The 26,363-nt window shown below is 53.1% G+C and overlaps 1 protein-coding gene across 1 annotated transcript; it reads right to left on the bottom strand.

Moving 5' to 3' along the window:
* Positions 1-1,528: 1,528 nt before the first annotated feature.
* On the bottom strand, positions 1,529-24,625 carry Loxl1 (lysyl oxidase like 1). Its single transcript, XM_048423807.3, has 7 exons — positions 23,103-24,625; positions 9,454-9,562; positions 6,097-6,234; positions 5,529-5,685; positions 4,917-5,012; positions 3,066-3,181; positions 1,529-1,844 (listed from the first exon to the last, which is right to left on the bottom strand). The coding sequence occupies exons 1-7, from the start codon at positions 24,292-24,294 to the stop codon at positions 1,838-1,840; spliced, it is 1,815 nt and encodes a 604-aa protein (XP_048279764.1). The 5' UTR covers positions 24,295-24,625; the 3' UTR covers positions 1,529-1,837.
* Between the last annotated feature and the right edge of the window lie 1,738 nt (positions 24,626-26,363).

Genomic DNA, 26,363 nt, shown 5'->3' on the forward strand with positions numbered 1-26,363 from the left:
ATTTTGTATACAACATTCTGCCTCCATGTATGCTGACACACCAGGAGAGGGCGCCAGATCTCATTACAGATGGTTGTGACCCACCATGTGGTTGCTGGGAATTGAACTCACGACCTGTGGAAGAGCAGCCAGTCCTCTTAACCACTGAGCCATCTCTCCAGCCCCCCAGGGCTCATTTTTTTATTAAAGATTTATTAATTAATTATGTATACAGCATTCTACTTGCATGTGTCCCTGCAGGCCAGAAGAGGGCACCAGATCTTACAGATGGTAGTGAGCCACCATATGGTTGCTGGAAATGGAACTCAGAAGCTCTGGAAGAACAGTCAGTGCTCTTAACCTCTGAGCCATATCTCCAGCCCCCGCAGGCCTCTATTACAAGGTATCTTTGTTTGTTTGTTTTGTTTTTGGAGAAAGGATTTCTCTGGGACTCACTGGAGCAGGCTGGTCTCAGACTCAGAGATCTACCTGCCTCTGCCTCCCCAGTACCAGGATTAAAGGTGTGCACCACCACCACCCAGCTCTATTACAGTATCTTTTAAGGCAGGCAATGCAGACTACAGGCCCAGCAGTCTGGTCACTGTCCTGACCTGAGTCTCCCCACCAGGCTGTCCTCTCAACTCTCCCCTTTCCTCATTCCCTCCGTCTTCTCCTCCTCTCTTTTCTTCTCTGATCCCTCTTCTCTGTCAGACCAGGAATAGCACTGGGGCCCAAGAAGCAAGGCCCTCAGACACAGGTAGAGAGATGGAGGCCCACCACAGGGTAATTAAGGTCTCTTCTCTATTTTTCCTGAAGTCCTTCCATGTCTATGCCCATTGTACCAAATAAAGGACCCTGTGGGCCAGACCAAAGGGGCACTGCAGGACCCAGTGCAGGCCGAACTGTCCCAGCAGGCCTTGGGAGAGGTGGGGAACCCTCAGTACTAGGACTGAGTCAGGGGTGGACAGCGCAGGTGACTGGGCAGTGGACTTTGAGTCTCTCTATAACCAGTGATCCACTCCATCAGTGATGCACAGATGGCCCCGAGCAGAGATGATTGATATCTGTGTGCCCTCGGTGGCTGTGTCTGAGGGAGGCCCCAGAGCCCCCTCTTCCCCCAAGTCTGTCAATGCAGGATGGGAAGGCCCTGGGAGGGGCTGACCAGGGCTCCCCAGACTCAGAAGGAAGAAGGGAAAGCCTGGGCAGACTCCAAGGAATGGGATTTAGGCTGAGCCTTGAAGGGACATGTGGGAGACTGGTAGCTTTGCCAGGCAGGGGAGCAGTTCTATTTTGCTGATGATGAGTCTAAGGTACAGTATAGCATGCCTGGCTCAGAGCCAAACAGCTAGACTCAGCGCCTGGAGCCGCGTCTCCTTCCCTTTTCCACTGCTGTCTCTCTAGGGTGGTGTCCCGGAGGATTGCTGGCATCCTGGCAGGCCAAAGTCACCCTTTCCACATGTTCCTGCACAAAGACTGAAACCCTAGACCATCTCTCGGGCCGGCCCCAGCTGTGGTCCACCTAGCCACTAGGCCAACGCAGACTCCAGACTAGAAAACCCTTGTTTTATTCAGCACCCGGGCAATCTTGCTGTGTGGAATGGCCAAAATATAAAAATTAAAAACCAACAACAGACAAAATGATGTTGTAGAGGAGAATTAGGTACAAAATGGGGTCTGGCATCCAGAATCCCTGTGGTTTGGGTCCACGTTCACTCCCTGAGGCCGGCAGGGAGGGATGCCCCAGCCGCCAGCTGCCCTTGCCCTTGGGCTAGGGGGCTGGGCTTCTTAGGGGAGGCTGCCTGGGAACAGGGCCCGCTTTTTAAGGAGAGACAAGTGGGGGAGGCTGTCCACTCAGAGATCAGGACCTAAGGAAAGAAAGAGAATTGGTCAATGGCATGACATCTGTGAGGTGGCCCGCCTCGCCGACAGATTCCTTCTACAGATGGGGCAGACAGAGGGCTCCATCTCCCCGGGAGTGTGGGCTCAGGGCAGAGGGGCTGGGCACTCAGGCCCCCACCTTTGGGGGCACAGTCTCAGCATGCCTCCCAGCCTCCCACAGCTGCCCCAGGTCCTTGTCAGGAAAGGCCTCTCTGGTTGTTATTTTCTGCCCTCCCCCTTTTTCCTTTCCCCGCTTCAGAAACATGACGGAAAGCCACGTGTGTCGGTCCCGTGGCCTTTCTGGGAACACTCTGTACAGCTTCCTGTGCACGCTGGCCAGGCGGCCTGCCTGTGGTCAGGGTCACGGGGATCCTCTAATAAGATTCGAGGTTTTCCAAGCACTTATGTAGCGAGGTCTTGGAAGCAAGGGCCTTGTCCACAGCTCTAATCCTTGGGAGAGCACAGGGTACCCCAGATGCTTGTGTCTACCCTCTGAGGGCCCTGATGGGGCTTATGGGATCCCTGTGGCCTGAGACACATCCTCATGGGCCTTGAAGAGCAAGAAGGCACTGGAAACTCAGGCCTACGAAAGCCGAATGGCCTGTACGGAGCAAGACTTGGTCTTTTCACCCGTTTGTGGTGTCCTGGGTGATGGTAGCTGATTCTGCTCCTGAGTAACCTGAACTCTGTACTGAAGCAGAGGTAGCAGGACCCATTCTTTCATATGTGAGCCTATGGTTGGGAGTAATCATGGATAAAAAGAGCTGTCTCTAGATGTGCTCTGGCCCTGGTCACACACTCAGCCCTGACCCTGGTCACACACTTAGCCCTGACCCCACAGGCTTAACCTCCTTGTGTTGGAGACCTGGGCACACTGGCATCAGGCTGAAAGTCCGCATTCCCAGCTTGTACGGTAAGTGTGTGAGAAAGGTAGTCCTAAGAGCAAGGGAGTTATCAGAACACAGATCTGCAGACTAGGATTGCACTTCACCAAACCATTCTGACTTCTGCCAGTTTCGATCTGAAAATCCCAGGGCGTCACGGGATTGGACGTCAACACCCCATAGCCCGAGCCCCATCACAAGCACTCAGCTTAGGGCTGGTGCAGACAGGGGTCTTCCTTCTAGAAGACCATGGCTGTGTTTGGTCATCAATGACCCGGGCAGGAACGTGTTCAGGACAGGAGTCGGGGGTGAGCAAACACGTACTGGACAATTTTGCAGTTTGTTGTAGAAACATAGCGACCTGTGTAGTGAATGTTGCATCTCACTACGTTGTTGGTAAAGTCAGACTCCAAAACAATGTACTTGGGGTTCACGTGCACCTGGAGAATAAAAATGGAGAAAGGGGGCGTATCAGGAAGCTGCAGCCCACCTTGTCACTACCAAAGAAGGTAGTGGGGAGGCAGACAGACACAGAGGTGACAAAGAGGGAGACAAGGAGGTGGAGACAGACGTAAGGGACAAAGATCTGGGACAAAGAGACAAAGGTGGGAGAGAAGGAATAGTTATGGTTCAAGAAAACACCAACTGTCTACACAAGAGGAAATCAGAAACTTCCCCAGAGTCAGAGCCCATTCCACAAGGGCCCAGCAGAGGGCACTGTTGCCAGTTTCTGCTCCAGAGTGAGGGCTGGAACCTGGTCTACTTGACTCCAAACCTTACCATCCCTGTCCAGGTGACCAATATTGAGGTTATTTACCGTGCCCGGAAGCCAACTTTGTTGAGAAGATAGCCCAAGCCTGTCCTGTACTCTTTGTCTGAAAGAGAGACCAACCGTAACAGGTTGGGTGAGCAGGCACCAGCCACTGAGGTACATTTAAGAAGGTATACGGCTGAGCTAGGTGTTCAACTCTGTGATAGAGCACCTGCCTACCATGGATGAGCCCCATCTGCAGTCTCTTTCTCTCTCACACACACAACTAATTAATTAATTAGAAAAACAAAACTTAGAAAAGGACGGGCTGGAGAGATGACTCAGCTCTTAAGAACGCTGACAGCTCTTCCAGAGGATCCAGGTTCGGCCCCAGCACCCACATGGCAGCTTAGTTCCAGGGGATCCGGGGCCGTTTTCTGATCTCTGGAGGTGCTGTTCACACATGGTGCACAGATATACACATAGGTAAAACACCCATATAGAGGAAAAAGAATTTTTTTTTAAAAATCAGAAAATGTTAAAAAGGACAAGTGTGATTTGAAATCGTAGTGTACTCCTCACAGCTTCAACTGTGTACTGTTTGTGGGGTCAATTTGCCCACTGCCTGGATCTCAGAGGGGCCTTCATTAGTCTTCGATGATAGCTCATCAGGTAGGACTTACTCACATGCACCCTGTGGAGCAGAACTCAGGTGGGGCAGCCGGGAGTGACTTCTGCTTTGTGCTCTGAGGGCCACCTCTTTACCGGCCTCTGCCAGCAGCAAGAGTCACCACCCATGGCTCTGCCCACACAGAACTTTGGTATGGAGTAGGTCTAAGAACGCTGACAGATTATCCCCGCCCTCCACGTGCTTGCATGGAGGATTTAACTTCCTGGGGTCAGGCCATGGGGACATGACCCTCTATTGCATGTATGTAATGGTGTGCTAAGCTGGGCTGTGTGTCATTTGCACACATTTCTACTTGTCCCAGCACCAAAGGGAATGATTGACAGGGTGAGATCACACTACCCCATGAAGCAAGAGGGGACTTTTGGTCACAGACGCCCTGCGGTTTGGCACATGGCCAGCAAGGAGCTGAGAGCCTGTCATTCCATACATGGGAGGATGGGCTAACTGACTCTCTGGGTTCTTTGTCACTTTGAGATAATAATGTCATCCTCACCTCTCCTGTAGCTATACCAGGGCTGAAGATTCCTTGCGGTCTATTGGGGGAGAAAAGCGTGTCTGCTTGAGACACATCTGATCAGAGAGGACCAGAATCTCAGACAGTGGTGAAGATGGCAGCTCAGCTGAGCAGCTGGGGAGGTGGGGATGCAGCCAGAGAAGGGAGCATCTTTTAGAAGCGGGAGAAGATGAACCTGGGCATCAAGTTGGAGAGAATGTTCCAGACTGTGGGGCCCACCTTGAGGATGTAGTTCCCAGGCTGCACATCGGTTATGTCAATCCATTGGCAGTCGATGTCTGCGTTGTAGGTGTCATAGCAGCCTGGACTCAGGCCCTGGGGAAAGGGATGGAAGGAGAGGCTGCATCTCAGAGCCACCCCACGCCCATCCAAGGCATCCCCGGGGCTTCTGTGTCTGTGCTTCCTCCCTGGCCTGGGCCTACAGTCGTTTGGGCCCTCGCTGAGCCACTAGGTGGATGAACCAAGCAGAAGATGGAGATGCTGTGGTAACAAATATGGCCGAAGAAAGGTATGGAAAGATAGATGGGCATAGGGATGTTTTGTGGATGAACCTATGGAAAGATGGTTTGGAATGGACCTCTGTCCCTCTTTAGGCAAATGAGACATGGCGTTATCTAGATGGTGTGACAATGCTCTTTTATCTCCAAGACAGACACCCCTTGGGGTGAGGAAGGAAGAGGCTTTTGCAGGGCCTTGTGATGGTCTCAGGACCAGCAAGAAGATCCTCAACCAGAACCAACTGGGCACAGCCTTGGCACTTGCCCATTCTTCACTTGGCTGGCCCACTCCCATCCATGCACTCCTGTACCCACCCTGCCACACAAGCCCAACCTGTGTGTGAGAGGTGCATGCATAGCGCTTGAGGTTGCCGAAGTCACAGGTGCTGTCCTCCAGGCAGAAGCTCGCCTTGTGTCCCTCGGCCACTTTCTTGCCCGTGGCTGCATCAAGCAGGTCATAGTGGCTGAACTCGTCCATGCTGTGGTAATGTCTGGGGGAGGAAAGAGAAGAAGGCCCAGTTTCCCTGGGACTGCTCCTCACACCCCCCTCATGAGGTGACCCGGATGACCTGCTATATGGTGACTTCCTAACCACTGAGCCCTTCTGCTCATCCCTGGTGCTAGATCACCTCAGAACTCCGCCTCCTCGTGCTCCTTACTTCTTTTCTAGACTCCTTCCTGCCCCCATGGACAAAACCCTGCATTCTAGACATTTCCACCCCCTACCAAGGCTGATGGTGATATGGTCTGTCTTTCAACTCAGTTTTGCTGAGCCAGCAATTCTTTTCTAGGACAAGAACAAATAAATACCTGCATCCCCCAGAGAGCTAATGGGGAAGACTCAGGCGCCGAGGGCCCTGGCCCGGGAGAGGAAGTAGTAAAGGTCACTTGGTCTCACTTACTGGTGGCAACTGTGCCACTCCCAGGTGTGGCGTGGCCGGTTGGGGAGAAAGTCTGCTGTGCCCTGGTTTTTCACACGCTGGGGGAAACGCAGCAACACTCGGAGGTCGTAGTCGGTGGCCTCGGGGGCATAGGCTGTGCTGTGGGGACAGGCAGGGAGACTGGAATGGCACTATGACACCAAAAGTCATTGTATGCTAGCTACAACAGGCCCTGCGTCCAGCCTTTAGCTGCTGGTCTCTCAGCCCCTTCCTGCCCCAAAGACACTGACATTTGACCCCTGCAGGACAGTGAGGTCTGGCCTTTTCTCTCATGACCCTACCCAGACCTGGCTTCCTTTCCTTTCTGGCCTCCTGTGTGTGACTGAGAACTGTTAACAGACTCAGACCACAAGCTTCCAGCTAGGCATCTCGGCTAGGGCTAGTACCCGCCACCACCCTGGGAGAGGTTGGGGGTCACATCAAAATCTTTGAAAGATAATTTAAGAATAAACAGCTGTGGGCCCTGTGGAGACAGCCCAGCTGGTGTGGTGTTTGCCATGACAGAGAACTGAGAACTGAGTCCAATCCTCGGAAGCCTCGTAAACACCCAACGGTGGAGTTGTGTGCTTCTAATGCCAGCCCTGGGGAGGTGGAGACAATCCCTGGAGCTTGCTGGCCAGCTAGCCTAGCCTAGCTGGTGGTGACCTCCACACTAATGAAAGACTCTGTCTCAAAAGGGGTAGCCAACGTCCTGGAAGATGTTGTGCAAGGTTGTCATTTGGCCTTAACTTGTATATGAACACACAACACCTGCACACATATTAAAATAAATAATAAAAATAGAGCCTATCAGCCATATCCAGGGACATCTAAACTCTTCCTTCTTCTGGACAAGGCCTTAACTGGTGACCAAAGCATTGCATGTCTTTTGTGTGTGACTGAAAGCCAGGCCTGCACATCTTGGGTAAATCTTCACATTCCTGGTCCCATGTGCTCGTCTGCTCCGCTGCTACGGGTTGAACGCCAGCTCCAAGAGCTATTCTCCCATAAGACTTTCTCATCCCCCTTCCTCCCACGCTGTTTGCATGATCACAGTTCTAAGCTCATTTAGCTTCCTAGTCCCATTCAGTCCCTTCCTCCAGGAAGTCTGCCATGATTATCGTACTTAGAAGCATCCTGGTGAGCTCTCCCAGTACTACCTACAGCTCACTCTGATGCCGCATGCACCCTAGGCTGATGCAGGTATGATCAGACCATCTCTCCCTGATGGCCTGGCCTCAGGACCAGCAATGTGCTCTTTCCCTTCTGGAAGCCTGCTCTCCAATCATGTGTGATGTTAAATTCACAGGAGAAGCAGGGAAGAAAGAGAAAAGAGGGATTTCTTTTGTGAAAGGACACACACACACACACACACACACACACACACAGAGAGAGAGAGAGAGAGAGAGAGAGAGAGAGAGAGAGAGAGAGAGAAACAGAAACAGGAAGCCTGGTCTGGCTGTCGGCTCCCCTCTTTGCAGCTGACCGCTGACAGCTGTCCTGGCTGGCCTCATTTGGAGCCAGGTTGTAAGGCTAGAGGAGAGAGGTGGCCCGTCGTGGGGATTAGTTCTCTCTGAGAATATGTCTGGACAGCAGGCAGCTCAGGCTCCTGTCTGCCAGTACTTAAGGCCCTTGGCCCTGTCTGGAGGAGGCTTGGAATCTGTCTGTGTCTGGGTTGAAACAAAACATCCTCCTTGCCTGTTTGGTGAAATCCTGCCCTGCTGTTCGGCTCAGAACATCGTGGGAAACCAGCAGGATCTAGCGTCTAGGCCCAGCTTGGTCACAGGCTTGTGGCGAGACTTGAAGCGACCCTCCCCCCCCCCCCCGCCCCCACTTCTCTGGGTTCAGCCTGCAGTGTGGGACCTGGCCCAGGGCTCCAGCCCACACTTGAACTGGCTGGAGATCCTCCCACCGCAAGGCCCCAGCTCTGCAGGCCTTTCAGTAATCCTCTACCCAGGCCCCTCCCTCTTTGACCTTACTCAGCCCCAGATCTAACCCCAACCCCAGAGCTGTGCATCCTGGCTCTCACTCTACTCCTGCGCCTGCTTAGTTCTGTTATCAGAGCCTGGAGCGAGGGGTCGCTCACTCCAGCTAGATGGAGAAGTCACCCAGGACAGGGGCAGGCTGCATTTTCCTCACCCAACTGGGAGCTCAGGGCTGGACACTTGAGATGCTCCAAGATGTATTGAGAATTTGGCTTTAACTAAACGATTCAGACTCGTAGAGGCCACCATGGAGACTGAGCCCTTATCACTGGAGGATAAAGGCTGGTCTCTTCTCAAGGACAAGAGACACAGACAAGGCCTGATGGTCAGGTTAACTGAGTGGCTGTCCATGGATGGTCCCCAGAATAAGTACACTTTGCCCACCTGTGGTAATAGGGACTTTCACCAGAGTGTCAATCAACTGTCAACCACCAATCACGCTGATTAGTGTCATTTTAAAGACTTTACTAAAGGCTTCATCAAAGAAGCAGCAAATTGAGTTATATGCTGATGAAAAGTTTTTTATCTTATTACAAACAGATGAAAGAGTTTCTGGTCAGCTAATCTAAGGGGGCACGGGGCTAAAGGTCAAAAATAAACAAATGTTGAAATTCCAAAGGGTTTCCTAGAGAGTAAAAGGTAAGGGAGTGCATTATGTAAAAATAAATAAAGAACAAATATTTTTTTAAAGTGGGCAATCAAGGGGGAAAATATGCATGTGGCATCCCTGCCTAGAAGAGCAACAGATCAATGTCCCCTTTAACCAGGTCTTCTAACACAGGGAGAGAGGACCCCAAAGCACAGATGCTACGCAGAATATGAGCTGCTGAGCATCCTGCAGTGAGCTCTGCTGGAGCAGGATGGGTGTGCTCTGGTCTGAACTCAGGGTAGCGGTCTCCTCCTCTCTCCGGGACGGTACCTAACTGAGGCCTCATTGTTCCCCATGCTACCAATTCCAGGCTATGATCAGATGGGTAACCTGGGTCAGACAAAGCCACACCCATCTTTACCCTGCAGCCCTCTGCCCTCCATCCAGGACTTACCTGACACCCACGCTGACCACTGGAAATACAGATAGGACCAATTTCAGTTCCTTTCATTGTGCCTTAGTCTCCTACCGGGGCAGCCCATTCTGTCAGGGTTGGTGTTACAATTGATGTCAAGGTGTAGTAAAGATCCTTGTGGGTAATGTATGTAGGCTGGGAGGAACCCACTCCTTCCCTTTTCCTCACTCCTTAAGCCAGACAAGATGGAAGTCAGTGCTCTGAGAGGCTCAGACACTTTGCCAGGCTTTGGGTGACTCCCATGGACTATTGCAAGGCCCTGTGCTTCATTCACCCACAGCGCTCCTTACCTGGCCAGGCACTTCTCCTCCGCTGCACAACGCAAGGAGTACAGGTGGGCTCTCTGCACATACGTGGATGCCTGCACGTAGTTGGGGTCTGGGACCAAGTCAGGGAGGCCTAGAGAGAGCGGGAGAGGAAGAGCACAGTACCAAGAGGGTCAGACTGGTTACTGCTGCCTCCAAGAACCTCCTCCACCAAACTATTGGCCATTGTCCCTGGCCAGTGGGTCCTGGGTTCAGGAGGTCAGCAGCCGTGACTGCCTCTACAGCTTGGTGGTGCGGGAGAGTGGGGACAGTCCTAGAAGGTCTGGAATGTGAACCAGACTCAGGAGCTGGAAGGAAGAGGTGTCTGGAAGGTGGAATGGCATGTCATGAGTAAAGGCTTAGAGACGGGACTAAGGAGACCAAGGAATTTCCTGGCAGAGCTGCTCCCTCTGTCCTTGCTCCCCAGATCTTTGCATACTGGCCAAGACACTCCTCTCACCTCTAGAGCCAGCCTTCTTCAAGGACCACCAGGACAGCCTGGGCTTCGGGCCCAGGGTGGGCCCCAGAAGGTTCATGGGCAGAGGTAGGTGGGTGCTAATTGGTCGGAGGGGATGGGCAGGAAGAAAACACTCTCCCTGAGCCAGCAGAGCTCTCAGCCTGGTGCCAGCGGAGCTGCTCAGGATATGCTCTTCTTGGCACCTGCTGCCACTTCTGGCCGTCAGACTCTAAACCAGCCCACAACCATCCCCTGTGGGCAACCTCTGGTTCCCAACTTAAGGGAGGGCCTGGCTCCCACCCTACCCCTGCAGGGCCCGGGGGAAGTCTAAAAACTGCTCCAACTGTTCTTTGTGACCACTTGATCTCTAGGCTACACCAGGGTCAGGGGCTTCCCTTTTTCTTCCACCAGTAAGAGTCCGAGTAAGCGACCAGGAATAAGCAGAAACCATAGGCAGGTATCAGAGTCATCTCATAATGGCATAAGGACACGATGATCCTGATGTTGGGAGTGAGGGCACTGGTGAAGGGGGGACTAATGGTGGGGGTTGATCCTCATTCTACAGTCAGCTTACAACTGGGCATCTGGGACTTCTAAATTCTCTCTTTTCTCAGGCCCTGGTGATTCTGTCTGGCAAATGATAAAAAGAGACAACAAGTTCCTTCTAGCATCTTAGCCCTCTGCCCTTGGGGAATGAGGAAAAGTAAAGGCAGCAAGGCAAAGTGGAGGCCCCTTGTTTACCAATCCCTCCCATCAGCTTAAAGGTCCTGATAATGAGGCAAAGGGAAGTCTGGACTCATAGCCTTTGACAGAGGTGTGTGCCTGGACACACACACACACACTGCACACACACACACACACCATGAGCACACACACACACCACACATATCACACACAAAAACACACACACAGAAACACACACACACCATGAGCACACACACACTGCATGCACACACACACACACAAACACACACACACCATGAGCACACACACTGCATGCACACACACACAGAAACACACACCACACACATACACACACACACACCACATACATATTCACACTTATACACATCCCTTGGGCCCCTGCCCTGGACCTGTTCTCCTTGGGGCCTAGGCCTCAGGGGCAGCCTGATCTGGGCAGCCAGGGTGACCTCACCTACTTGGAATGGAGAAGTTTAGAGTACAGGGTGGGTGAGGATGAGGTGGCTCCTGGCAAATGGGGGACTTCTTGGCCAGCCTAGGCTCTATGACATGAGCCCCCTGGAATGTTTGCAGTCATTTCCCAGGGGACCCTCGGGACCTCAAACCAGCTGGGAGATGGTTCTCACCCACTGGTTCCCAGAAGCTTCTGGAAGGGGAATAAGGAAGAGAGGAGGGGTCCCATTTCCCCACTCTCTAGCAGCTCAGCAATAGGTGGGTGTGGCAGCCGGGCCTAAGCCTCCTGAGCCCAACATTCAGCACCAGACAGTCTGCCGCTCCCATCCTAGGCCCGATTTCAATAAATACTACACAGATGGCTCCACCGAGCTTTCCTGGCCCGACCCTTCCTCTCTAGGCTGTGTCATGAGCTGGCTGTGCAATCCTGGACAGCCAGAAGAGCCAGAGTCCCAGACCAGGGGCACTTGGGGCCAGTTATATTGCCCTTGTTCTCTGATGGAGCTTGTTCCTGGCCACAGACAGAGCCCAGTGACCACACAGGAAGTCCTGGCCTAGGTTACACAGTGGGTATGGATTCTGGTTACACACTGATCCCTGATCCTGGTCACACTTTGCCTTGACCATGGTCACTCATTGAGCTTTAACTTTCCCATCACACACTGAGTACCGGCCCGGTCACACATAGAATCCTGATTCTGGCCACATACTGAACTTGGACTTTACCACACACGAAGCTCTGATCCTAGACACACCAAACCCTGATCCTGTTCATATTGAGACCTAACTACACACTGAGCCCAGACCCTGGTTACACACTATACTTTTAGATTTATCACACACTGAGCCCTGATCCTGGACACACCGAGCCCGGATCTATCAACATCTCTGAATCTTAGTACTGTTGCCCTCAGTTTCTTTCTCTAGATAGGAAACTAAAGCAGTGTCCTAAGAGAAAAGCCCTACAAGAGGAATTGTCTTGACATCAGCTATTCTTTCCAGTTCCGACGGAGCTTTGGCGCAAGCCCAGGAGCTGCTGGGAGAGGTTGTCTGTAGAGCACAGGAGAGACTATGTGCTCTACACTGTGTGCAGTCTCAGGAAGCCTTCCCTGATTGGTGGTGACATCGTGGGGTGCACATACTTCCCCCTCGCTACTGGGATTCCCTCATATTCCTCTGTTGGTTCCTTTTGTCCAGATGGGGGCCTCTCTAAAGGCAGGACCCGCATCCTACTCACGGTTAGCAGGCCACATCCTCTGCTTCTTAAGCAGTTAGAGGCCTAATACACATTCATAGCATGTGGCTATCTCTTTAAAACCCCAGAGCATACTACAGCTTTGGGAGTGCGAGGAAGTCATCTGGAGAGGGCGATGGATGTGTTTATATTCACACAGGGAGTCAGGGCAGTTTCGGGAGAGCCTATGTCTCAGCTTCCTCCTGCCATTCTTTTTATAAAAATAAACTTGGGGCTGCAGAGACAACTTAGCAGCTTAGAGCGCTCGTTGCTCTTGTAGACGATCTGGGTTCCATTCCCAGCACCCAGGTGGCAGCTCACAGCCATCTGTAACTCCAGTTCCAGGGGATCTGACACCCTCTTCTGACCCCTGTGGGCACCGCACACATATGGTACACATACATGTAGGCAAAATACTCATACAAATCAGATAGATAGATAGATAGATAGATAGATAGATAGATAGATAGATTTCTTTTTGACGTATGCTATCCACACAAAGGCACAGACTTTGGTGAAGTTTGGCAAGGAGCCGACAAAGGTATGCTTCCATTAAATACCACAAGAGAACCAGGACAAGGTCCCTATCCCTGGCACATACCGATAGGGCTTTTAAATCACTGTAGATTGCTTTTTGCCTTTTTTAGTCATTACATGAAATCACTCCTGTCATGAACTTAGCATTATCTTTGATTTTGACCACACCAGAGCCCCCATGACTCGCCCAGCTCCTCACACCCTCGCTGTGCCCCCACCCCTATCATGCCCTGGCTGTCCTGAGAGTTCAGGCCTGGTCTCCCATCTCACTCTGGGGACTCCCTGCTGAGGTCCCAGGGATACCGGCCCTTCCCTTAGCCAGTATGTTTTTCCAGAATGGAACAAAGCCTCCTTCAGGCTGTGATCCCAGGGGATATCTGGCAGCAGCCAGCCTTGGGCTCTCATTCTCTTTGTGGGGTTTGAGTATGGGGGAAGGTTGTATGATTGAAGGGAGATAAGAAAGCCTTGCGCGGAGGTCAGCAGGTACAGGGCTGGGGAGTCTGGTCTGTGTTATCGGCTTGCAGGGCACAGGCAAGGTGGTCAGTGTGGGATGAAGTCCAGATATAATGTGGTCACCCCTGTTCCAGGCTGAGTCAAATTCAGAGGTCCCATCAGTTATGGGGCATAATTCTGAGGTGGGGGGGGGTCAGATATATTTTCCAACAAACTTGGAGTCTATCCTCCAAGCCTCAGGTCTGGACCTGGAGACCGAAAAAAAAAACAAAAACAAAAAAACAAACCATGGTTTCTGATACTTTTTATGAAACTCTCACGTTTTTCTGATGATGGAGAATGGGATAAATTTCATGACTGATTAGTTCAGAAATAAAAGAAAGAAACTGGTCCATGATCCGTGCACAGCGTCTCTCATCTTCTCATTAGGTATGTCCAGAGCACTTGTCGATCTCTATGGACTGTGCAGCTCATGTCGGATGGGGCTGTGTTTAAATACAAAGGAGATCTGGGCGCAGCAACGCACACCTTTAATCCCAGCACTTGGGAGGCAGAGGCAGATGAATTTCTGAGTTTGAGGCCAGCCTGGTCTACAAATTGAGTTCCACGACAGCCAGGGCTACACAGAGAGACCATGTTGCTAAAATGGTTAAAAAAAAAAAATGGACCTAGGTTCAGTTCCCAACATCCACATGGCAGCTCAAAACCATTTGTAGCTCCAGTGCCAGGGAATTTGATACCCTCTTCTGATATCTTTCAGAACCAGGCATGAATGTGATGCACATACATACATGTTAACAAAACATTCATATACATATAAAGCATACATGTTAGTCTTACAGGACCTGTACTGTGTCTGGATTTTTTTCAGTCACTGTAAACCTTCAGGACCTTTTGCATGGCTTGGCACTGCTCAAGAGAAGTCTGCCTCCCCAGGATGCCATCTGCCTGGTCTCCTGGGAAGGAGTGGCCTTGAGCCCTGTTCCACACACACGACACAATGGATGACATGCTCTTACAGGCTTGCTGAGCACGCATGTCCCTTTTGAACTGACAGGGGGCCTCCAGACCTGCTCAGCTTCCTCCCTGGTCTCAGTGTCACAGGATGGGGGTGGATTAGAGCTGCAAGGCTATATGGACAGCCTCACTCTGCTGCCCCTCTGAGGGTGGCTGGGTCCCATCAGTGATGGCTGAGCTTTGCCCGTCCTGTTCTAGATTTGCATGTGGCCCTCTGTAGGCCTCTCTGCCTCCATGTGTCTGCACAGATCTCCTCATCCCGCAGGCCTGGAGCACTGTGCCAGGCCCCTGTATTCATTCTTCCCTGGGAAGGGTTGTGCTGTCCACGGCCTGGGCCAGGATACTGGGAACACTGAATCAGAGGACAGTAAAGACCCCTGGGATAACCAAAGTCGGGACTCAGCCGGGGAGGGCCTGGGTGTGAGCAAACCAGGTCCCAAGTCATTATGTAGGCAGAGAGCTGTCATGCCGTGGTGGCCACTAGGCTAAGATAATGAAGATCCAGGCCAGGGAAAGGCCAAACATTGCATTTCAGCTCTATCCTCTGTGGCAGCCAGGGCTCCATGCAAGGACCAGCCACACTGTTACTGCAGCCAATGGCCTCAGGACAAGCCTACCCTGTTCTCCCATTTTAGGCTAGGTCTGATACTTCTAGAACACTCCCATGATGGCAATGACTGTGAGCATCTTCCTGGGCAGGATCCGAGTGGGGTCTTCTGGTGCCTAAGACCCCGGAGGTTCGTTTGCCATTGCTGTGTTGACCTTCCCAGTGAACTGGCCCGTTCCGCTATCTGATGCTCAGTTTCCCTATCTGAAAGATGCAGGGAAGACTGAGCTAACCGGCTCTTGGGCACAGGCTGGATGACTCCAGAAACACTTGGAGATAAAAATACTTTTTTTTCGGAGCTATTCAATCCATGCTTCAGCCTTGGGCAAGAGCCCGAGACCTCTCCTGACCTCAGCAGCCCATGCTTCATCAGTCAGGACATTATCCCACTGACTGACCCAAACCCTTCCTGCCTCATGAGAAATCTCTTCCCTCCAGCCCAGTATGCGTGTGTCCTCGTGCAAGTCTATGGGTCCCCTGTTTTCCTCTAGCTTGGTAGGTTCTGTGGGGTCCTAACCCTCCCCTAGCATCCATGTTCCCTAAGCCCCTGCTGCTGGGGCTTTCAGAGGCTGGGAAGTGGAATCCAGCAGAGTCCTAATCTCTTGAGCCCAGGACTGGAGGATAAACACAGCCCAGCAGAAACCCATCCGTCGGCTGGGAAATATGTGCTGAGTCGGATGCTTTGGCAGTGAACACAGCCAGACTCCAGAGGAGCCCCTAGGTGGGGAGAGCGGGAAGCTCTGCCCAGCTCAGACTTGAATAAAGATGAACCTGAGTGGGACAGAGCTGGCAGCTCCCAAACCCAGGAAATGATTAGCTAATAATTGGACCATTAAGCTGTCAGCACCCGCCCAGAGGTGTTCCACCTGTTCTTGCTAGCTTGCAGGCAAAGGTTATCTCCAGCAGCCACTCTGCCCCGTGGTGAAGGGGCAATTCCAGGCTGGGGAAGGGGGATATGATGGCTACAGAGCCAGGTCTAGAACCTTCAGTGGCTCCCAGCGGCCTAAAGAGTGGAGCCTAGACATTTCAGGATGGCAGCGGAGGCCTTCTGTGGTCTGTCCTTAACCTGCCGGAACGCTGAACTGTAAGCATCAGTAAGCAGCGGCTAACATGGCAGCTTGACCTCTCTGTCTCTAAACTCCGAACTCACTGTGCGCTTCTGCGCATATTTGCCCCTCTCCCGCCCTCATGGGTGATTATGCTCACACCAGGGCGAAGCCATCATTAGGTCCAGAGCCCACCTGTCAAGCTCGATTTCCTCTCCCAGTACTCTGCTTCCTCTTACAGCACTCACCCCTCTTCCCAGCTACACGCTTCCAGCCTAGCAGTGTCCCTACAGTGGCCTCCTAGGACACAGAGTGTAAGGACCAAAGACTTCACAGTGGCCACCAATATCCTCCGTCATCCGAGCCCTGTTAATCTTTCTGTCCAGGCTCCAGTTCCATCTCTGTATCCACTGCACTCAACCTAAGCATGCTGGAGCACACTTGGGCCATCTTTGGGCTACCCCCACTCCCCACCCCGTCTGTAATGCTCTCCCTACAGATGGCTCATGCATAAGCCTCCTATGAGTCTTGGTTCAGATGTCACCTTCTTGAGGCCTTTGGTGGTCACCTCTGTAAGCTCCTCCCTCCCCCCTACTCCTGATCTCCTTAGCTGCCTCTATTTTATCTTCAGCACCTACCACTTTACCTGTGAATTATGTCTGCAAATGGCAGCACAAGGTCCAAAAAGGCAAACATTTCATGTTTCTTTTTGCTAATTCCCAGCTGTAAGTGTTCAGCACACAGAATGGTGCTAACATATACCCACCAGATGACCACATGTCCTCAAGAGATGTCATCTACAATCCTCAGCTGGACAGGAGCTCCTGAGAGCAGCTGGCTTTATGGGCATTGCCATCTTTGCCCACACTGAGCTGCAAGCCTGGGAATCCCTTATTATGTACAGTAGGAAGCTGGGAGCTGGACCCTTAAGCCAAGTGTCTGGTTTCTTACTGGCTGGCTGAGAGTCAGAAAGAGAAAGAATGTGTCTAGGGCACTGTTAACCTAGCTGCCCAGGTGCTCGGGACAGGTGCTCAGGAGCCAATGAGCAAGTATGTGAATGCCTGCACCCACAAAGACTCTGGGAATCACCTGCCTATGGAAGCCTATCTTCATTGTCAAGCAGTGCTGGCATTAGTTCCCGAGACCCTTTATTTATTTATTTATTTATTTATTTATTTATTTTGGTTTTTCAAGACAGGGTTTCTTTGAAGCTTTGGAGCCTGTCCTGGAACTAGCTCTTGTAGACCAGGCTGGTGCCTCTGCCTCCCGAGTGCTAAGATTAAAGGTGTGCGCCACCACCGCCCGGCCCTTCCCAAGACCCTTTTATTTGGGGCTTGGGAAACTCATGGTTCCAGTTGGCCCATGAGCAGAGAGAAGGGTAGGCTGTCTCCTAAGGTTTGATGCTTTTGACAGCACTGGCCTCCTTTCTGTCTGGCATTCTGACTCCCTCCCCACTTTCTGGAAAACAGCTAGATTCCTGGTTTCCAGGGACTTATCACAAGGGGGGAGGGGCAAAGGACCCAGGCCCAGCCCTTACTCTGTAATCCTGAATCCCCACAAAACACCCTTGGTCCAGCTGCAGTGGGGAGGAGGCGGTTAGGTCAGGCCATGGGTGGGAACAAGGCTCAGCCTCTCCTTCCAGGCCCCTGCCCCCATGCTGCTCCACAGCAATGCTGGGCCCAGGAATTGGAAGCAGGTGTGGGCTGCCTGGCTGGACTTCTGGCGGCCTCCTGTTCCCTTCCTCTCCTGCTTGTTCTCCCCACCGCCTGGGGAGTTTTCCATGTGCTCTTGGCTTGGAAGGAAGTGGGGTGGGCTCTAGCAGGGTGCTCCTGGGGAGAAGTGCCCCTCCTGAGTACAAAGGTCTGTGAAGATACCCCACCCCAGGGTATCAGGAGAAAGGAAAGATGGGGGGACAGAACTCTCTAGCTAAGCCTAGCAGTAGCCTGGCTACTTAGTGCCTTAGAAAAGGCACTAAGGACTCTTCATACCCCCATTTCTATCTCTGCTACCAACCCCAACAACCTCCCCCCATCCTGGGGGAAGGCGGACAGGGTCTTAACATCAAGGCAAAAACAAAACAAAACAAAACAACAGGAAAACCTTGGGTTTTTCCCCCAGAAGCTCAGACTGAAGAATCACTGAACAGCGAGCTAGGTGACATTGTAAAACACTGAGTGAGGTGGGGCAGTGAGGGGTAGACACCCTTCCTAGGTCCAGCTTGGCTGCTGTAACTGTGGCCCTGGCTTCCCTGAGCGGCAGTTCCTTCCTGTATAAAGTGGGCAAGAGCACTACCCTACACTGTAACTCTACCTAGGGTTGTCGGGTGACTTCAGAAGGAAAAGGCAAGAGTGCTTGGCGAAGCATAACTCATGCATAAGCAGTGGCAGCCACCATCAAACATTTGTTTAAACAAGAGCCAGCTCCGCAGAGACGTCCAGGCTGAGGGCAAGGGAGTGGAGGCCCTATGAGAGGGTAGCGAGCCAGGAGACAGGAAGTCGGCCCGGAACCCTGCCTGTTCCCTCAGACACCCACACCCCTCTCTTGTTGCCACTTACCTGTATGACCCTCTACAGCTGTCTCTGTTACAACCAGTACCAAAATAGCCACTGGATGATTGAATACATGAGCAAAGGAACAAATGAGTAAATGAAGCGTGTATGATATGCGGTAACACATAGAAAAATTAAAAACAATGCAAAGCTATGAACACAGCGTGCGTTCACCTGGACTCAAGCCCAGGTTCATTATCAAAAGTCAGCGAGTCCTTCATCCTACCTATGGAATGGGACAATTCACAGGATGTGGCTGAGACCTGAGGATTAAAGGAAATAAAGTGGGAAGTCATTTGGAGCCTAACTCTCACCAGGGCATGCAGAGGGAGGCTGTGCCCCAGAGATGCCCAGCTGGCAGAGGGACAGGACTCTTCTCCTGTCTCCCAATTCTTATCTTGTATGGTGTCACTGTGCCATCTTACTAGGCTCCTTCTTCTCATCTTCCTGGGGCCTGTGATCTGTGCCCCTAAGAGCTTGTGGGGACAAATGTAATCATGAAATCCCACATGTAGGTCACCAGGCTCAGAAGGTGGGTGCGGTTTAGCAAGCTGCTGCTCCATCCCTGCCTGAAGGCTCTAACTCTGGAAGCTTGCTGGATAGAGGCCTCTGCCTTTCTGTGCATCTACTCAAAGCTCTGTGGAGGAGAGCAGAGGACCCGGAGGGGAAGTCAGGCTGAGGAAGCGGGGAATCAGGCTCAGGTGAAGGAGGGGCAGTTGGGGTGAGGGCGGAGAGCAGGGCCACAGAGCTGTGGCATTTGAGGCCTTGGTTTTCTCCTCAGTTCAGAGGTGGGGCCCTCCTGGCTGAGCGTCTCCGAGCTGAGGTCTTGCATTCTAAGGAAAGCAAAACTGAGGTCCTCTGCAGCTCAGGAGGCTGGTTAGAGAGGGTACTACCCTGGAAACCCCCTGAGATGTTAAGGAAACATGTGATCCCAGGAGCAGCACAATGGCTGGTGGCTGTAGATGCCTAATAAAGAAGAGGAAGAAAGGAAGAACCTCAGATTCTGAGGTGCTAGGTGCAAGTGTCAAGATCCAATTGGCTTTGTCAAGGCAGGGATGAATGAGACATGCCAGGCAAGTCTGACACAGCCATCAGGGATCCCCTGGTGGACAGCCACCTTTGTGACCTGTTCCAGATCCAGCAGATATGTCTTTCACAGACAATGGTACTGCAGGAGCCCTAGATCAATGATGCAGGCTAAGTTAGAAGGGGGAATCCTGATCTCATGAGACTGGGTGACATCTCAGCATTGAGAGCTCTATAGCAAAGGATGTGAGGCTGTGACAAGCAGGAGCTGAAGCAAGGATGCTGGGGGAGCAGGGCCTGGCAGTAGTCTCAAGGAGAGGTGGCATGGGGTTGGCACAGAGCCGGAGACCTAGAAGACCTGGGGAGGCAGGCAGCCACTCCCCAGGCCTCTCTGAGTACATGTGCTGCTGCGAGAGATGAATGAGGGATCTGAGCCTCTCTGAGCCTCCACAAACCCTCCTTCTCCTCTGTGACTTGTTCTAGCATTGGAGACAGTGGTACTGCAGAAGCCCTGAGCAGTCCAGCACCCAGCATGAGAAGAAAGAGGAGAAGGCTGCTGAGGCAGAAACTGAGTTCACAAACTGAGACACTTGGAAGCCACATACATAAGGGGGGGACGTGGGCGGTGCTCACATGTGTTTGCTGTTGTAAGGACAGATCCACACCCACACACAAGCACAGCCTGCCAGCGCTGGGCCTCAGACCCCTGGATGTGTGGCCAGGAGGGATGAAGTCAGCCTCGGAGAATCTGCCCTGGGCTCCCACACCAAGCCTGGGGGGCTGATCTCAAGTACAAGGCTTGGACTTCACTGGGCTGGGATTTTCCATGGTCCTAGACTATGAGGGTGGGAGGATGGAACCAATATCAGGGGAGTCTACTGTCCCTTTTCTGGCTTCTTTGGGGGCCCCACACTAGCATGTACCACAACTTCATCCCCATATCCTGTTTTTCTCCATGATTGGAGGAGGGAGAACTTAGAAGATGCTGATCACCATCCCCTGCACACTGCTTGGCCACCTCCTCTGAGAAGTCCTCCCGGAACCTCTGGAGCAGAGGCTTTCAGCATTCATTACAGATATTCTTCCTGCCCAGCCTGATTCACTCCCAGCCCCTGGGATTTTGTTTGTTTGTTTTTGTTTATCAAGACAGAGTTTCTCTGTGTAACAGCTATGTCTGTCCTGGAACTCGCTCTGTAGACCAGGCTGGCCTCAAACTCACAGGGATCCACCTGCCTCTGCCTCCTGATTGCTGAAATTAAAGGCGTGTCCCACCACCATCCAGCCCAGCTCCTGTGATTTTTGAAGTGGAATTCGGAACCCCATGCAGAACTGAATTATGGACATGTCAGAGCGGGTGCTCCCCCAGGATGAAGGAGACCCTCCTCTGAACCTCCCACAGTGTCTGCTCCCAATATTGCTCTATTCCCACGCCAACAAGTCCTTTCTGCCGGGCTTCTCTCAGGGAAGAGCCCGAATTTGATGTGTGCCAGCCTGGATACCAAGAATTCTGCCTTCAGGGGAGAAGCATATTTGATCCAAAATGAACTGTGGGACTCTAGAGTAGCAGCTGGAGCCTGCGGAGCACCAAGCACCCCATTCCAGACACGGGTCTTGCCCTGTTTCATCCTCCTCTGAACCAAATGACTTCCTTGAAAGTTCACAGGCCACAGAGGGGCCCTAGAAAACCCACTGACTCAAGGCCCAGATGTGCAGTGCCTGGCCTGCCTCTGCCAGCCTTGTGGCATTTGAGGCCTTGGTTTTCTCCTCAGTTCAGAGGTGGGGCCCTCCTGGCTGAGTGTCTCAGAGCTGAGGTCTTGCATTCTAAGGAAAGCAGCCACAAAAGTCAAGCCCTTGATAGGCAAAGCGCCCCCTCCTCCAAGGGGCTCCAGGGGAAAGTCAGCGCAAATCTATACTAGCCTGCTGCAGGCGGCGTCAAGCTGGTGACAAAGGGCTCAATGCATTTTCACCATTCATGTTTGGCATTGCATCATAGAAGCCCCCAGCCCCCTGTTATGATTTACCCTCAGCTCCTATGATTTTCAAAGTTGGGTTCAGAACTAGACTCAGTTCTAGTGGATATGTCACAGTAGGTGGGCCCTGACTTCTGGACTCTCTGTCCCCTGGCCTTCAGCTCTGGGGGTCACTAAGCAACAGCTCTTCAGTCTTGACTAGATTCAGCATTTATCTGATGCTGACAGAGGCTGAGGAGCCAGGGCTGGTCTGGGCACCAGCACCTTTGGGTCACACAGGCTCATCTTCACCTGACAGCTCTGATATAGTAACCCTGGTATGGAGCAGAGACTTGTGGGCAGAAGGCACTGCCCTCAGGGTGTACTGCGTGTGCACTGGGAACTCAGCGGAAACCTTGACCAGGGAGCAGACAGTCCTGTGTGGAGAACACCAGCAAAGGGGATTCTAGGACAGCAGAGGACGGGCCGGTGGCCATCCGGCACTGGCCAGACACAACAGTTGGCCCCTGTCACAGTAACAGCACATGTGGAAGCTGCCCATCTGGCGGAGGAAGACTGCTCCACCCCGACCCTTGTGTGCAGATGACCTGGCCTTCCCAAGAATAGGTCACATCTCCATCCCTGGGGAGGCCAGGGGGTGGCCTGTCTCCAGACATTTCCCAGGACTCTCCCTCAGAGCCAAGACGAAAGTGAAGCGGTAGAGCATTGGCCTGGGTTATGTCTTAGGGACCATCAAAAAGCAAAGGACCCAAAATAAGTAATATTTAATATGATATTCTTAAAAAGCAATATCAATACAAAAAATCTGCTATGAACAAATATCCTGTTTCAAATAAAGACAGGACCCATATTATTGATTTTTTTCAGATTTTTTGATTTTGCCTCAGTTATGGAACCATTACTGGCGCTATTTAAAATTTGAACATAGTTGTTGATAACAGATTTTTAATGCACTTAAATATTACTTATCTTCATTACTTGGGTGTTTTTAGTGCTCCATTGAATTTTATGCCCTGGCCAATGGGCTCTGGAATCCCAGTCTAATGGGCTCCCCTCAGGGATCTGCAAGCTAGGTCTGTTCAAGGGTTGCTCTTTAACCTCCTACTTAACTCACCAAGCGCCAGCTCGCTCACAGAGGTCTATGGATGGGGACACTGCTGTACCCCCAGAAGCAGCCTTAAGCTCTCTTGACTCTGAAGGTCCAGGGTTCCCATGATCGATCCTTGTCTCACCCTTTGCATACAGTAATTTCTGAGAGTCTTAGGAGATTCCCTGACTGGAAGGGGGAGATGCAGGGAGAAAGGGCTTTCCCCACTTGTCCCTAGATGACCCCAGCCAGATCTGTAAAGTACTTCTTAAAGCTTGGCTAGTTATTCCTCGATTACTCCAAAGCCAGAGTCAGAAAACAGGCCTGCCAGGCAGGCCTCTGACCCTAATAATGAGTGATTCAGGGCAGGCGAGGAGGAGAGTCACACCACACTTGCTCAGCCACTACCTGGAAACCTTTGGTAAAAGATAGATGAGCTGCACCCTTGAGGCAGCATTCACCTGTGACCAGAATGTCGAGCCAAGACAGTACTCACCGCGACCATTCTGGTTGGGTCGGTACACACTACCCACGCTGAGACGGCCCTGCTGGGCGCCGTTCCGCTCCCCACCCGGAGAGGGCGCATCAGAACTGCGCACAGGCAGGTAAGGCGGCTCCAGCACGCGGAATGGAGGCTGTGGCTCCACCGCACGCGGAGGGACGTAGGCCTCGGGCGGCACATTGGCTGCATATGGCGGGTACCAGCCAAGGCGGGGATCACCAGCGTAGGTGCCACCGGCCCCGGCGGGGGTCTGCGCTGCATCGGTGCTGGGGTCGGGGTAGGCCTGCTCGAAGCCCGGGGTGCCTTCATTGTACAGGCTGTGGGAGTAGCGACGGTCAAGGCCGTCGGAGGGTTGGGGTTGAGGCTGCGGCTGGGGCTGAGGCTGGGGCTGCGGTGCATATGGCCTCTCTGGGGCTGGGTAGAAGCCCTGGGCCGGGTACTCTGGCTGCTCCTCGCCGCCACCGCCGTACTCCTCGTAGCGTGCCCGGGGTTGGGGTTGGAAAGGATAGATGACCCCAGCCGAGGCTACAGCCGCAGCCCCCGCGCCCATGCCACCACCCGCACCGCGGTAGTACACGTAGCCCTGTTCGTAGGTCCGCGACGCGGGATCATAGTTCTCATATTGGTTCACGAAGGGCGCCTGCGGGTAGGGGAACTGCTGCGGGTAGGAGGATGGCTGGCGGTAGGTGGTGGCAAAGGCCGAGGCAGAGACCGAGGAGGAGGTGGAGCCCCCGTGCCGTTGCTGGGAGACCGAGGTGCGAGCCCGAGCCATGCCTGAGCTGTCCCCGACGGCCACCTCTCGCCAGTTGTCGGGCACCTGGCCGAAGCCGAAAGGGTGCCGCGTTTGACCTCGCACAGTGTCCGAACCCACGCGCCCGGGCAGGGGCAGGGACGGCGCCTGCCGACGCCGGGGTCCTCCCTGGCTGCGCCGCTGAGACGTTTGGGGCGCGCCTGCCAGCAGCACTCTGGAGCTACTCTCTCCTCGTTGGGGCCCGGCCGGCACGTACTCAGAGCCCGAGTTGAGCAAGCTGTACACCTGCCCGTTGTTCTCCCACTGGATCAGTTGCCGCCAGCGTCCCGGGTCCGAACCCTGTCCTGGCTGCGCCTGCTGCCCGTGCACCAGGACGCACAGGCAGGCGCCCCACACCAGGGTCCCCAGCTGGCTGCCGACTCCGGCCAGAGCCATAGTGGCCCTTCTGCAGAGGCCGGGTGGGCAGAGAGTCTCTCAGGAGTGGGCCCCGGTGGGTGCTTCTCTTCCCACGGCCTCGAGGACAGGAAGGCTCCTTGCCTGCCCAAGCTCTAGCTTTGTCCATCCTGGCCTTGTCCCGAGCGGGACGGCTCCTCCGATGACAGCATTTCGAGGCCAAGGGGTCAGGGAAGGGCAGGGGCGGTGCCCAGGGATGCACGAGGCTTTCCGCAGGGCACGAACGGGCAGGACCTCCTGGGGCCCTTACATGGCCAGCCCCACACTGGCTGGCCGCTGGCTAGGCAGGCGCTTTCCTACTCTGAATGAATAAGCAACAGGCTGGAAGTGTCTGGAGGTTTCAGGAACCCGGTCCGCCTGCTGGGGCCTCCTCCGCGGGGCCCTATGGCCCGCCGGGTTTTAGCTATGTGGCCTGTCCCACAGAGCAGTACTCCCTCAGTTCTTGTAACTTCCAGCCAAGCCACAGACCTGCCTCTGAGGAAGGGAATGAGGTTGGGAGTAGGAGGAGGCCCCTGGGGACTCAGCTCTGTTAAGTGGGGTTTCTGGCAAGCACCACAGGGTTAGGATGTGGGCACTACCCTGCTGGTTCCACTTTACTCTGGACACAGTTTTCCTGAACTCCACTTTCCTCATTGGCTTCACTTCTTCCCAGGCCTCTTGGGGTGCTTTCTTTCTTCTCCAAAGCTATTGCTAAAAGACATCTTTGCTGGGGAGTCTTCCCCGGAAGATGCCTACCTCTAGCTGGGGCTACCCTGTAATTCTACCCCCTGAGGACATTTGGCACTTGGTCCTGAGTACAAAGACACTGGACCTTCAGCTCTTCAGCAGGTCTCAGTCTCCAGGCATGGAGACTACAGAGTGTGTGCATCTCTGAGCTGAGCAGGACTTGGGAGCTCATGGGAGATACTGGCTTCATGCATCCTCAATGGTTTCTGTCCTGTTTCATGAGTCTATCTTAGTCAGAAATAATTCGAGTTATACACATGGTTAAGATGAGCCCAGCAGTTGGCTGCCTTGGATATGGAATAGGGTCGTTGTGAGGCAGAGAAATCGTTAGCATAAAACAGTAGAGAGGGAGAACCATGGCTTGGGAATCTTAAGTGTGCTCCTTACCAGCTCTGATCTAGTGGCCACATTTGATCAATGGGAGATCATTCCACCTAGCTCCATTTGTTCTGGAAGATTCTCTGCTCCCTCTGGGAATGGCAGGGCTGATAAGAAAGATGCCAGGCATTTCAACGTCTTTACTTGGTACCCAAGAAGTTACACTCTAAAAGCTGTTCCACGGGCCTTCCCTGGGCTGTGTTCTCCAGATGTGGCCCTGGGAACGGGAGGACAAAAAATTACCCCTGAGACTTGTAAACAAGGGAGGAAGGACCTATCTTCCACGCCTGGAGATTCTGTTTTGGAAACTCCTGGACCCATCTAAGGAGGAAACAGCCAAGGCACTCCTTAGGAACAAGGACCCCTCTGCCCTCCATCCTTGCCATGAAGCATTTATTGACCCACTGAACTGTCTTTCAGGACTGATGCTCCATTTATGAGTTTGTGGACATTAGATATCTAGAATCTAGCCCAAGAAGTAGAGGCTTACAATACCTCTCCTGCCTGTGCCTCTCTAGCCCCCAGCATCAAGTCTGTTTCCCTACAGCAGTTTTATGCTGAAGACAAACGGTCTTGGCTCATCTGGAGCCTGGGGCCTGGAGGGTTAAGCCTTCCTTTCCTCCTGCTTGCCCCCTGCAGTTTTGGCCTCAGCTGCTTAGAATCCCTGGGCTCCTATAGGGCCTTGAAGCCAGCCAGATGGGCAGCAGAGGAGGAGAAGTGGAAACAGGCCTTAGGGTACCTTTGACTTGGAGGGGAGGAAGGTTTGAGGGAGGATATGGGATGGTTTTGAAGAGGGGAGGGGGATTAGCAGGACCCTTTTTTTGCTGGTAGGGCAGGCTGGGGCGGGGGACAGGCACTACCTTGGGGGTTTTGGGGTGGGGAGATTGGGGCACAGGCCATGGTGCTCAGCACGCTGCTGGGAGCCAGCGCTTGGCGTGAAACCCTAG

The sequence above is a fragment of the Myodes glareolus genome, chromosome 4 (assembly GCF_982192425.1).
Source record: "Myodes glareolus chromosome 4, mMyoGla1.1, whole genome shotgun sequence".
Lineage (NCBI taxonomy): Eukaryota > Metazoa > Chordata > Mammalia > Rodentia > Cricetidae > Myodes > Myodes glareolus.